We start from the raw sequence: 14,417 nt of genomic DNA on the forward strand, positions 1-14,417 counted from the left end.
AACCACTTCAGAACTGAATACCGGGTGTAGACTTTCAGCAATTTGCATCCAACCAGCATTGTGTAGAAAACTCTGAGAACCCTGAGTAGGGCTACGACCTCTTTCTCAGCTGGGTGGTATCTGAGCTCCTGATCATGAAGAACCCTTCCGGTGTAACGCACCGGATGAATTACTCCATCGTATTCTTGTCCCAGCACGGCACAGACAGCCCAAGGATTAGCGTGAACTATGATCACAAACGGCTTTTCCCTGTCTGGGTGTCTGAGCAATGGCGTCGAAACAATTTTCTCTTTCAGGATCCCAAACGCCTCCTTAGCTCGACTGAGATCTCGACCTTCCCGGACTTGATCGTCGGTCAACTCGTAGAGGACAGAGGCTACAACTGGGAGGTCTTCAATAAACTTATTGTAGTAATTGAGACTTCCCAGAAAAGACTGAACTCCCTTTAAAGTCGACGGGAACGGCAAATCTCGGACTCCCTTGGCGATCTTCGGCTTAGCTCGGATCCCCTCAGCCCCAATTTCGTGGGACAAATACGAGATCGTCTTTTTACCGAATTCACTCTTAGGTAGGCTCACAGAAATTCCCCAGTATCGCAGTCGGTACAACAATCGATTCAAGTCGATACACAGTTGATCCCAGGTTTCAGCACCATAGGCGATGTCATCGATGTACGAACTTCGTCCCAGAACTGGGTTCAGCTGAGGAGGGGCTGGTATGTTTCTCCGAAACACCGTCAGCTCTGCACACAACACCGGCAATTCACTCTCAACTCCATCTGAGCCCTTTGGCTCAATCCCCAGAAACCTCAACACATCTGGGTCCACCTGAGCCTCTTCCGAGGCTGGGAGGCGGACAAACCCCCACAGACAGTTGTCCAGCATTTGTTGGTAGATCAGCGGGGCATTTTTCAGTCCAAACGGCATGCGGGTCCACTGGTAATGGCCTAACGGGCAAATAAAAGCTGATATGAGCTTAGCCCTGATCGTCATCGGCACAGCCCAGAATCCACTAGCCATGTCCAAGCTGAGAAACCACATCGCACTCTCAAACCCGATCAATAAGTCATCGATCAAAGGCAGAGGGTAATGCATTAGCTTGATCAGCTGGTTCACCAGTCTGTAGTCAATGCAAAGTCGAATATCAACTCCATTCTTCTTCATCACAATGACAATGGGTGATGCCCAATCTGAGTGTGAAGTCTCGGTCAGTCCAGTTTCCAGTAACTTCTTGAGAAGATCGTACACCTTCGGCAACAGATGCGGAGGAATCGATCTCGAGCGCTGAGCTATAGGCTTGGCGTCACCAACATATAAGTCACAGACAACACCTCGCGCAGGGGCTGGGACTGCATTCCCATCTCCCAGAAAACTTGCGTGATGTCTTTCCAAGATCTCCCGGATCTGGGAGTCCATCTCAGGTGTAGTTTCACCAACTTCGCCGATGTCAGCTGAGTTCAGGTCCGCTTTGGGGTTCAAGTCCTTCAGTTCAGGGAGAGCCGCTAGTTGATCTCGGAGATCGCTCAGCAGCGCGCTTCCTTCGTGATAAAACACCGTAGCTTCTTCATCTATTTCAGCCTCCATTCTCAGACATCGAGAAAACGTCTCGTCCAACTGAGATCTGGGGTTGCTCACAAAAGTCTCCGATTGTCTCGAAAAACTCTCTTCAGTTCCTGATCAGCATTCTCAGAGGTTCCTGGCTCAGATTTTCGCGCAAATCTCGGGTTCGTTAGGATCTTCTGAGGCCAAGGATAAGAATGCTTCTCAACGGCAGGGGGTTCGTTCAACTCCCGAAGTTTCTCAGCTTCCTCTTCTCGCCTCAGAAAATCCTCAGAGGGCTCAGCTTCAAAATCAACTGTGCCCATTCTCGATACTTCCGAGATCGCGGCCGCACAAAAAAGTCTCCATGTGGCAGGTAATCCTTCTCCACCAAACAAGCAACCACAGTGTGTTGATATACTGGGGTCAACCGGTCTGAGATATTGACAATCTTGACTGCTTTCGGTTTCCGCCCAGCTCCATAGATGAATTGTGTCACCCATTGCTTGCCCCTCCCAGCCCATTCCTGGACTTTCTGAGGGTCGGCACGGTCATACTTCACAGGGCGAATCACAGATTCTCCTGGTTGTAGCCAGGCGGTCTCCAACATTCTGACTCCGATTTCCAAACCAATATGATCCACCTCAGGTCCTCCAACTAAGAAAAGACTTTCCTCATCTGGGAGTTGAACCATGCCTTCGCGTGCACAGAGGCGAACCCCAGCAGCAATCATGAAGTCCATTCCCAGAAGACAGTCGACACCTTCTCCAACATTACCAACCCAGATATCCATGATGTAAACAACCCGAGTTCCGAGCGTCAACTTGATCTTAGCTTGAGCTGAAACATAAGTGGGAACGTCCCCGACCCCAGTTACTTTGAGTCTGTAACCACGTCTGAGCTTGAGCCTTAACCTGCGTGCAAGGTCTAAGCTCATAAAACTCGTAGTAGCCCCAGAATCCAACATAATCTGTAATCTGTGATCGAAAATCGCTCCATGCACCTTTGCCACCGCCCGTTTTTCACCAAGTAAAGTGTGATTGCTCCACCAGCCATATCTCTGACCTGGGACTAGGGCAAACTCGAGATGGTTCTCAAGCTCAGCCTCAGAGTCTGGGTCTTCGAGGTCAGCTCCAACGGAATAGACACATCCTTGCTCAGATGAAGACATACATTTGGGGTTATTACTGCGCCAACATGGAAGGGCAGAGCCCACATATGCATATGCGCAGCATGCTTGGGACTTCGGCTCGTCACGCACTGGTTCCCAGACCAGCGAGCCTAGTGGTTTAACGGCATCCCAGACTCCGGGCCATCCAATAGAGCTTGGACTACTTCAGGAGCGAGGCCCTCGACGGAACCCCCAGCACGGATGACATCCTGTACTGCTTTTAGAGCCGACCACATGTCGCATAAACCCCGGCGATGGTATTCGCCGCACTTGGAACATGGTTGGCGTCGACAGAACTGAGTCGGGTGACCCTCTTCGTGACAACGTCCACAGATGAGCTTGCTCCAGCATTTCTCCGTAGTATGGCGGCTGCTGCCGCATTCTCCACAAGTCTCAGCATGCTGGTACTCATCGCTTCTGGGCTGGGATCTGGGCTTCCAAGCCAATTTCTCAGCAACTCGGTAAATCTCCTCATCCAGCAGGGCTGTTGTACAGCTTAGCTCAGATGGTTCTGTGATCTCCTTCCCGGACATCTGTGCCTCTTTGGGGCTTAGATTCTCAGCTCCGGTCTCAGTTTCGGTCTCAGCTTTATTATCTGAGGGAATCTCCGAGTCATCCTTGAAATGGACATGTCGTCTCAGATCTGAGTCGAAATTTCCTCCATCAGCCAAGAACGCCCGGCCCTCAGCTCGTCGTTGCTGAGGCTTAAACCTGCCAAACTGCACAGTCTGGGATGGGCTTCGCTTTTGCTGAGCATCCCGGCTTTCATCTCGCTGCAGAGCTTCAATACGTTTCAAAGTCTCCTCCAACTCGCTCAGCGTGTCAAACTTCTGACCTTGCAGAGTGGTTCTCAGCCGAGAATCACCCACAGCTTTGATGAAGCGCCTAATATGCGCTTCACGGTCTGGGGTTGGCTTCAGATAAGCGATGTTGGCCTTCTTCGCAGCACGGTTGAGGCGGTAGAAGAACATTCTGGGGTCTCTCGGTCTCGGATCCTCATCTCGTAGTACCGCTCAGCCTTGGAACCAATGCTTCGGCACCATTCCTTCTTGAAAACGTGTGAAAGCTGTTTCCAGTCTGAGCGGACATCATCTGAGAGCTGAGTACACCAGTCGTTCAGAGAACCTGAGAGTCTCATACGAAGCTGGACAATCCGAGTTCGTTCATCCCAGGGTGCCATGGTAGCATAGTACATGAAACGCTCCCACCAGTTGACTCGGTCCTCCAGGGGTGCATATTCATTGAACTTTTCCAGAGCATCATGGGGAATCATCGCTTGGACTACCACTCGAGTTCCAGAGCTGGGATCAGCACTCTTGGACTGGGCCACAGCTCCAAACTGATTTTCGAGCTCATCCTGAGAAGAGTCACTTGAGCTGGAATCGTCTGACTCAGATCCGCTATCATCTGGGCCTTCTGGCGGCGACGTCCGAGATTTCTGACTTCGGCGAGACGCTGAGCCTGACTTCATCTCAGACTTGGTCTCAGATTTGGTCTCAGAAGTCTTGGTCCTGGTTGAAGCCTGGGCTTTCCCAGCTGAACTTGGCTTGCTTTGACTGGCTGTTACCAATTGTTGCACAATACTCGTCAGCTGAGCAAGCTGGGCCGTCACAGAGTCTCCAGGAGTCTGAGATGTAACCGGGATGGCTGGGATAATCTGAGCTGGGGTCTCAGGCTGAGATCGAGAAACAGCAGTTTGGCGAAGCTGGTCTTGAGCCACTTGGAAGCGGCGGATTTTCTCTTCTTGGATCGCCACTGCCTTCCTGTGGTCGATCTGAGCTTGGGCATATTTCTCATTCATCATTCTCAGCTCGGATTCGTATTCGGCTCGAATGCGGCTCGCTTCAGCTTCCTCAGCTCTCTTCCGCTCAGCCTGCCGAGCTCGATCCTCAGCTTCTCTGAGACTTTGTTGCACACCCAAGAGATACCGAGCTCGGGTTTCGTCTTCCTTGCGTTTCTGAGACTCCTCCTCAGCCCTCTGCTTGGCCAACCGCTCGAGTGCTTCCAACTGAAGTTGTTGCTCTGACTTCTGAGATTTGGGAGCTGAGTTTAAACTTGTTTGGGGAATGTACTGCTGAGAGCGGTGATCAATCGTCTCGGCTCCTTGCTCCACAAGTAAAGTTCTCAGCTCAGCCTCGAGCTCAGCTCGTCTTGCCTGAGCCGCAGCAATTCTGGCTTCCGCCTCAGCTCGGACTCGGGCTATCTCGCGTTGATACACACTCTCCAGTTCAGTGTCAGTCACAGGAGGCTGAGAAATTTTCGGAAAAACATATTGCGGGGTCTGACGAATTTCCCAGGTCGGCTTCACAGATGGGGTCACAGTTCTCTGAGGTTCCGCATCATTCATGCCGCTGAGAGCGTCCTTCTCAGATTCTGGTGTGCCAGGCAATGGTACTTGCGAGGGGTTCGCGTCCCTGGCCGTCCCAGTCTCAGACCGAGCTGAGGCTGAAGTAGTCTGGGGTGTAACTGAGACCATTACAGCTGGGAAATTACTCCGCGCGGCTGAGGTCACAGATCCCATCATCACCGTTGCACCTGAAGTGGGTCCAAACGTTCCAGCTCCAACACCATAATCTGAGAAAGACATCAGAGACGATCCCGAGGAACTTAATCCAGACAGGTCCGTCCCTTGGTCATTCCCAGCCATGGAGGCATCAGAACCAGCTTTTGCACCAACCACACTTGGAACTGTGCCCGATCTTGCACTTCGCATAGCATCCGAATCACTCCCAGACCCGTGCCAGGATAGCAGAGATGTTGAGGGGATCGAAGGATCTGAGCGTAACGAGGGCAGCGGAATCTCAGCCGGTTCATGGCTCAGCTGGGGTTTCTTGCAGAATTGGTTCTTCATCCAAGCTCGAAGCTGGGCTTCTCGGCCGAAGACCAGTCAGCTGAAGACGCATTACCACTTCTGGGCCAAGGAAAAGCTGGGCATCCTCACCCATAGCCACATCTCCATCTCGATCAACTGGGAATCCGAGTTGGGTATCAGATCCCTGAGCGGCAGACTGGGTCTGAAGAGAATCTGAGGTTTGTCGAACATAGTATGCTGTAGTACCAACCACAGATTTCCAAGTCGCCAGCTCAATGCCGAGGAAATGAGCGATTCGCTCGATCTCAACTCGGACCCGAGAATCTGGGACCCCAGACACTTCATCCAAGCTGGGCCAAGCTGGGACTCGGTTCACAAATTCATACCCAGCTTCCCAGAGCATAGTCTGCAAGAGCGCCACGCAGGCAATCGGTGGAAGCAATTTCAGCGAAACTTTCACAGCTCTCAGGTCTGAGATGACTGGGAGTCGCCGTCGCTCAGCTCGAAACACGTTCAACCACCTAGCGGCAGGCGACCGGGTCACAGAAAACAAGTGTCGACCGGTCGACTCAGCAGCTTTGATGAATCCCCACAGGTCGTAACCACCGTGACACAGGTTGTACGCGATGTCGACCGGGTGAACAGTCTCAGCTGGGACTCCCATCCACATCTCAAACTGGGATCGTGCATAGCTCAGCATTTCTTCGTCAGTCATCTCTGGGAGTGGGGCTAGAGCCCAAGTCTCAGCTTCTCCCTCAGGCACACATTGCAATCTGCGAGTGGTTCTCTGCTCAGGCCACAGAGTACTTGACCAAGCACCGCCACCACTTGCATAGCTGGGAAGTGTGACACCAGGCGCATAACTCAGCCTTGTAGGGGTCGTCCCGGCCCCAGAAACACTTTTCGTTCTCAGATGTAGCTCGCGCTTACCCAAAAGGCTGAGCGCACCACCCTCGGCTTGGCTACCGGGATTACTCCCAGTAGTTGGCTCTGGGCTGAGACTCGGCGCTTGAGCAGTGGTCATCTCAGCTGAGAAACTTCCTCGATATGTCGAACTGTGACTCGCTGGTGGTAATCCCAGACTCGGACCATCATTTCTCGGAACATCTTGTCTTGGATCCGATTCTCGACCAGTCTCAGCTTGCTTCTTCACAGGCGAGCTGGGCGGCGGCTCGGCATCCTCAGTTTTGGGCGCAGCTTCAGGTTCAGCACTCATCTCAGCTTCTTCCTCAGCAGATACGCTCAGATCATCACTTTCTGGGACCCTTTCCGACTTCCTGGATCTGGGCGTCCCAGCATTTTCCGTCATTACTTCAGCCGGCAAACCAGCAACTCTGAGACTTCGCCGAAGCGAAGACTCAGGCATCTCACCACTTGTCTTGGAAACTTTCGAGTCGGGAGCAGTCGACATGACTTGCACACGTCCGTCACCAAAGTCGTTTCCTGATCCGGGCACGCGCACCAGCTGTGGCGATGCGGGCTCCAAAATCAGGGAATAGCCTCGCGGCTAGACCTCGATCTCAGACCACTCAACTCAGAATCTGAGATTAGATCTCAGATCCCAAGCTGGGTGAGGCGTGTGTTCCTCACTCTTGCAATCCCTTGACTTGGTTCTTCCTAAGGCTACGCTGTGGGCCCAGACTTGCGTCGGCCACACCAGCTGCCTCCGAACTCGACAGTTCCCAGATGCCCCCAGACGAAGCTTGCTCCTTGCTTGGAAGGCCCTTGTACGCACGTGCTGAGTCCGCTGTGCCCCGTTTTCTTGAATATAAACACGTTCACTCCACACACACTTAGTCCACTTCTCTTCTCAGGCCCTTGGACTCTGGGCCTTAACAGCCTCCTCCTTGCTCAGCGACTCCGGCTTCGAGTCGCTTCCAGTCTAACACTTCCTCCGGCGGCTCAGACTGAGAGCCGCACAACGGTCTTCACTCGCCCCTCAGACCAGAGTGGCCCCGAGAGTTGGCTCGGTCTGAGCCTGCCTTGATCCAGGGTTCTCGCTCTGCACCCTGGGACTTCCGCGCACCACGCCTTGATGTAGGCGACACAGCGAAGCTGGGAACCACTATCCCAGACTATTCGCGCCACACGGATACCACCAGCAACCCCAGAAACCACTATCCCAGGTGTTGCTCTGCCGAAACCTCAGAGCGGAGCACCTTCCGCCCGAAAATATGAAGCACCGCCAGGAAACCAGCCAACCAGCACGAAAACCAGCAAAACCAATGTCCCGCGTGTGGAAATACAACAACGAAGGCAAACCGGGCCGAAACACGAAAAGGCTTGGTTGTTGAACTTGAATTTATTTGGAGTTAGCTGAGCTTGACCGTAGAACACTCGTAGCGACTCCACTTGACCTTGCGCGCGCCGCCGGGGCCAGGGACTTGGTCCCTGTGTAGCAACACGCCCGTCGGCGCAAGACGAACTCCGCAGCTTGCGGTCTTCGGGGCAAAACAAACTCTGATTATTATCATGCACATGCACATACAAAGGGCCTATCAAGTAAGGGTGCAAACATCTCCTGGGTACACCTTGAACAAGGGTGAGACACCCACTAAGCTACTGGCTTGGCGGCGCCCGTGAATGCGCGTCGGCCCTTCCATTGGCCTGTCTGTGTCAGTCATCACTTGATTACACTGATTACACCTGGGTGCAAATCAGTGATATCCTGATTACGCCAGGATCTTGTGGCCGGGATTGGGCGGACTTGGTCTGTCATCACCTGATTACACTGATTACTCTGGGTACAAATCAGTGTGTAATCAGGATGACGCCAAGATTCTGCGGCTCCCGTTGGCCCAAATCCATAGGCGACTGGTCAGGCCGAATCTTGTGTGCCCGACACCAGGGGCCGAAAAGCCACAACGGGGCGACCCTTCAGAGTGACCTTCCAAGCGGCAACCGCCAACTCCAAAGAGCAACTACCGCAGCTCCCAGACCGGCAATGTAGCCATCGCTGTGTACCCACTTCATAGGCGAGACCACGAAGTCGCACTTCAGGCCCTGCAGGCACGCCGTAGGCTTTTAGTCACGTCCTAGGCTTGGAGCGTCAGCTGTCTTTCACCAGTTGCCACTTATCCTCACGAACATCGTGCATCCAGACACCAACTTGCGCCCACAATCACCGTGTCTCAGTTTTGGCACAAGTTGAGGGACTGCCGGGCTGAAAACCTGAGCTGGGGGCAAAAATACGATGTTGATTCCATACCCCGGCTGTCCAACCGATTTGACATGTCTCAATTCTGGCTCGAATTCTGGGACTCTGAGGCCGGGAATCTGAGCTGGGGGCAAAATTACGATGTTGATTCCATACCCCGGCTGTCCAACCAATTTGACGAGTCTCAGTTTTGGTTCAACTTCTGGGACTCTGAGTCTGGGAATCTGAGCTGGGGGCAAAATTACGATGTTGACTCCATATCTCAGTCGTGGCACCCCAAAGCCGAGATGAAATCAGACGCCGCACGCCACGCCCTCTTCCCAGACCCCAGACTGCACATCTCAGGGTCTGGTCCACAGGCAAACCTCAGACCGAACTCTAAATCACAAAGTCTCAGACTTTTGCCACCACTCTCAGGTCTCAGAACTCCGGGCATTCCAAACTGTGAGATCACCAATCTGAGACCTGAGGTCTGAGACTTAAGCAACCATGGGACTTCAAATCACAGACCCAGAAGGCCAGGGCTCAATTCGTCACCCAGAGCCCAATCCAAGGCCTGGAACCTCAGATCTGTGGTCTCTAGAGCAATTCTCAGACCTCAGACTCCAGACCGAATTCAAATCTCAGACCTGGGGATCTGGGGTCGCCGCAACTCAACGTTCGCAGAGCTCAGTTTCCAGATGTAGCCAGCACAACTTGAAGTATGTACAAAAACCAGACTTGGATCAAGAAATATCCACGTTCCAAGTGACATGTGGCCGGTACGTGGTAGGGTTTGGGCCTCTGACTGATGGGTCCTGGCCAAGAATTGGCTCGGACCTCGTCACAGATAGGTCTTCACAGGCCCATCTCTAAGCCCCTTCATGAACGTGACGACCTTGGTCGCCTCGTCAATCGGATTAGTCACGATATTCGATACCAAATATCGTGCGCGCTGCGCGTAAGCATGAACGTCATGCTTACCCTGCTGAAGGTCGAGGAACTCCGCCCTCGACCGGAACTCGTTTTGCGGGGGCTCAAACGCTTGTTTGAGCTCCTCTTTGAGCACTTCGTACGTGCTGAAGCACGTAGGATCGGAGAGTCGGCGTCCATACGCCCAACTCCTTGCGCGTCCGCCAAGGCAGGACATGGCGAACGCGACCTTCGACAGCGGGTCGACGATGCGTCGAGCCGCTATGGCTGTGTCGAGTTCGACAAGCCATCGGAGGAGAGGCTCGCCCTCTCTTCCCACGTAATTGCTTACGCTCAACTTTAATGGTTGAGCACGCGGTGTCGTCCCTGACGACGCCGTCACTGAGGAAGCAGCGTCACGCTGCTCCTTCATGATGAACCCCAGAGCAACACCATGTTGCTCCGTCGGCGATAGCGTACGCAGCATTGTAGCTATCGCCGCTTCTCCAATGACTGTTGACAGTCGTTGGAGGGATTCCCACTCTGGGTCAGACAGGTGGGGGCAGTTGGCGCGTGCAACATGCGTTGCAGGCGTGTTGGAGCTCTCCATGGGCACCTCCGTGCTCATGGGGTTCTCGGCTCCGCGTTCGTACACCTCGTACGAATGTCAAGCAGTCGGTCGTTGGACGGACTACAAAGTGCTACCAGGTGTAGTGGGTCTAACTTGACTCACTACTTTTGCTTACACGTTGCGCAACGTGTATGAGGAAGCGTAGGTACTTAGTAATTACTTAGGTTAATTATATTTGAATACACAAATATAAGTTAAATCAGATAAGACTCCAAGTGACTTAGATTAGGTAAAATGAGAACTGTATTTGCTTGTAAATTCATCTTCCTCCTAAACCTGCTAAAACTGTTTATCATCTATGAAAGGGATTGACAGTGGCTGGCTGTCAGAGCCCGACCAATATGCACGTCTCTAATTGGTAGAAAGATGCTGCTTTCTACCAATAGGATCTTTGGGTAGGTGTGGACCACTCACTGTGGTGGTCCACTTCAATGTATCCATTGGTGTGTCTTACACCAATGTGAGGAAGTATAGAAAACGTTTAACAGATAACCTATCTGTTAAATTCACAAGTGGCTTGCAGCCACTTGTACGTGTAACCCCGTTACACCATCCCCCCTTAAGGTTAGACGCGCGGGGTCCCCGCACGTCAATCTTTTGGAATTGACCATTCGTCAATTCTCCGCGTTTGGAGAAGAAACCCGCGCTCATTCAACGATGAGCGCGCCCCAAGAGAAGAAGAACCCGAAGGCGGTGGAGAGTCATCTCTCCATCGATGACTACTTCGAACGCCAGAAGGCGAAGTATGGCGACGTCGTCGACTTCGACGACGACGACGAAGACATGGAGGGCGAGAAGGACTCGTCCTCAAAGCGCAGAGACTCAGTGTTGAGCGAATCGCTCGACCCCCACGCTAAGAACATTCGCCCGCGTGAAGGGGACGAATCGGACGCTTCGAGTTCGAAGCGTTCGCGAACTGAGAGTGATACCACACTCGCTTCCGCTGTGTAACGGGGTTACACGTACAAGTGGCTGCAAGCCACTTGTGATTTTAACAGATAAGATATCTATTAAAAGTTTTAGATTCTTCCTCACCTTGGTGTAAGCCACACCAATGGATACATTGAAGTGGGCCACCACAATGAGTGGTCCACACCTACCCAAAGATCCTATTGGTAGAAAGCAGCATCTTTCTACCAATTAGAGACGTGCATATTGGTCGGGCTCTGACAGCCAGCCACTGTCAATCCCTTTCATAGATGATAAACAGTTTTAGCAGGTTTAGGAGGAAGATGAATTTACAAGCAAATACAGTTCTCATTTTACCTAATCTAAGTCACTTGGAGTCTTATCTGATTTAAATTATATTTGTGTATTCAAATATAATTAACTCAAGTAATTAATAAGTACTTACGCTTCCTCATACACGTAGCGCAACGTGTAAGCTAAAGTAGTGAGTCAAGTTTGACCCACTACACCCGTCGTTCACGCACCTGTGTGCGTCCAGCGATCAAGGCAGAGCGCGGACCGGCGACCGACAACGGCAGCGACGACAACGCAAGGTCCGGGAGGCAGTTCGCACCGACGGAGAGGTGCGGCTGCTTGTCAGCACGGTTACAAGCGGCGATCACTTCGCGGTGGAGCTGAAGATGAAGGTCTGGTTCAACGCTTCCGTGCGAACGGTGCAGCGGGTTTTGCAACGTGTGAACCACTTGGTGTACACCAATACGAGCCGCACACTCCCCCTCCTGGCTGCCCGCAAGGCGGCAATAATTGACTGGGCTGAAACCCATATGTTAAACCCTGGTACGCTTTATTTATTTATTTATCTATTTATTTTAGGGGTGTTAACAACCTGTTATGTCCATATATATTTTCTTACGAAAAAATGTTCAACCTTGATGGCCCTGATAGGTTCAAGTTCTACTGGCGCGACGTGCCGCCCGGCGCAATCCTACGTGCGGAGCACAACTGACTGTGGGAGTGTCATGGTGTGGGGCGCGTTCAGCGCGGAGGGCAATAGCAAGTTGGCACTCCTGAGGGGATGCCAGAATTCTGGTAACTACATTTACACTGTGCCTGAGAATATGCTACCGTTTGCTCATGCTAAGCACGGTGTTGACTTCCTATTCCAACAAGATAACGCGTCGATTCACGCGAGGTGTGAATCGATGCAGTTCGTGCAGGAAATGGAGGTCAGCACTATGGTGTGGCCAGCCAGATCCCCCGACTATCGAGAACGTGTGGTCGGCTATGGCAGCTCGGGCGTACGCCCACGGCCGCCTGTACCTATTCAGGTTGCATGAGATTCCATCGAGCAAGAGTCGTTTCTCAAGCTCGTGGAGTCCATGTCTCACCGCTGCCTAGCTGTCATCAAGGAGAAGGGTGGCCTTACTAGTACTATTTTTAATATAGAAGTGTGTATGGATTCGCGTAAAACCTCTATTTTTGTTTTTCAGGAGCAGGGTGTGGTACTTTAATTTGTCGTTGCCGCCGAACCCTATGGTAGCACCATCACGGTCGTCGAAATCTAATATGTTAACACAAGTAGCCTCTTCGTGTGTACGCTAGAAACAACATATCCAAGTAGCAGTCCCTAATACGTAGTAGAAGCCGAAATATCGGCCGAAAATGGGGGTCCTAATCATTTGGCGTGCACTGTATGTTTCCTATTATTTCTGAATAGGGGTATAAATAGTCCTCCACAAATAGTCTTGTCAACAGGTGTACAATTTCGTTTCAATGTGCAATTGCTGTTTTAATTGTTATTTTATATCCGTAATTGCACCAACACTCAGGATATCTTTCTGCAAATGATGGTAGTTGAAGTCAGCAACTTCAACTTAGAACTGCTCTATTTCATCTTGCGTGCGTCGCGCATCCACGTCGTGTCATCGCTGGCTTCATCATGACGTCATGTCTTGCTTCACCGGCGCGCAGCGAACTGTTTTGTCATTCTCCAATTCTCCGTGTCGGGCGCTGACCTTCTTCTTCGGCTCACAAGGTTTGCTATCCAAGCGATTCCTGTGACGCCAAGACTAGGTTGTAAGTTACGCAAGGCCTAGTGAGTGGGTAGGAGTCATAAATACATTCAAGAGAGAGGTCGTTGGGTTCCGTATCCTGGTATCTCTGTGGACCCTCAATAATGTCCACGTCGATATCGGCTGAAAGGCAGGACGTCAATAATGAACTCCCTGTCCTGACAGCTGCGAGGGTGGTCAGCCGTGAGTGCGTGGCAATTGGGGGCGGCGTGCTGAAGTATGTGGAGAAACGTATCGACGGGTTTCTGGACTCCTTCTCCACTCAGGAGAACGCGCTGCTGGATGCCTGCTCGCGCGGAGCGTCCGAGCGCGCCCTCGAGTACGTCTACGGCCGGAGCTTGAGGGGGGCCCAGAAACTGGCCGTCCACGTCGCCGCGATGGCGGGCCATATTCACGTGCTGCAGTGGCTCGTACAGCACAACCCGGCGGATTTCTCTAATCTGCGAGCGGGGTGCCTCAGCCCCATCGACCGCGCCGCGCAGCACGGGCACCTCGACGCAGTCGTATGGCTATTTGCCAACTGCGTCGAGGGGTACAGTCCGACGACCTTCACGCTGGCCGCCCAGTGTGGCCACGTCTCAGTCCTCCGCTGGCTGCACCGCTACGGGTCCGAACCGTGCACAAGCGAGGCCATGGTCGGGGCTGCCGCGCGCAACAAACTCAGGGTCGTCAAGTGGCTCCATCGCCATGGACGCCGTGACGATGCCCACACTGCGATCCTCAAAGCCGCAGAGCACGGGCATCTGCCGGTGGTGGCATGGCTGTATCTCCACGGTAGTGAGGCAGACGCCCTGCAAGCGATGCTTGTAGCAGCCAGTAGCGGTCAACTCTCAGTGGTTAAGTGGTTGCACGAGAACGCCCGGGAACTCGCGTACGACGACGAGCACTCGCACAACTTCCACACCGCTGTCCAGCTCGCAGCCAGAGGGGGCCACGACCAAGTGGCGGTGTGGTTGCTGCGCAGGCCTCAGCGCGCCCAGCAAGGCCGCCGCAACAAGCGAACTCGCGACCGTAATGAGCGAGACAAGAGCAAGCGTGCTCGACTGGAGTGAAGTGGAATTGAGGTGCAAGTATAACCCGCCCCGACTGCGGGGTTGGCCTTAGTTATGAAAACGTTAACGCGAAAGCTGTACATGAAAATGCCCTTGCTCGATGGCCTCTCCGTATCAGACAACCACATTGTCATACTGGCACAACGAAATCTTCGTGACTTCTCAGCCAGCCTCTCGACCCCTT

The 14,417-nt window shown here is 52.8% G+C and overlaps 1 protein-coding gene across 1 annotated transcript; it reads left to right on the forward strand.

Annotated features, from left to right (window-relative positions):
* Positions 1–13,285: 13,285 nt before the first annotated feature.
* Positions 13,286–14,233, forward strand: IUM83_01928 (uncharacterized protein; the record flags this gene model as incomplete). Its single annotated transcript, XM_067925821.1, has 1 exon — positions 13,286–14,233. One exon carries the CDS (start codon positions 13,286–13,288, stop codon positions 14,231–14,233), a length of 948 nt encoding a protein of 315 aa, XP_067800953.1.
* Between the last annotated feature and the right edge of the window lie 184 nt (positions 14,234–14,417).

The sequence above is a fragment of the Phytophthora cinnamomi genome (genome assembly GCF_018691715.1).
Source record: "Phytophthora cinnamomi strain GKB4 chromosome Unknown Contig0, whole genome shotgun sequence".
Lineage (NCBI taxonomy): Eukaryota > Oomycota > Peronosporomycetes > Peronosporales > Peronosporaceae > Phytophthora > Phytophthora cinnamomi.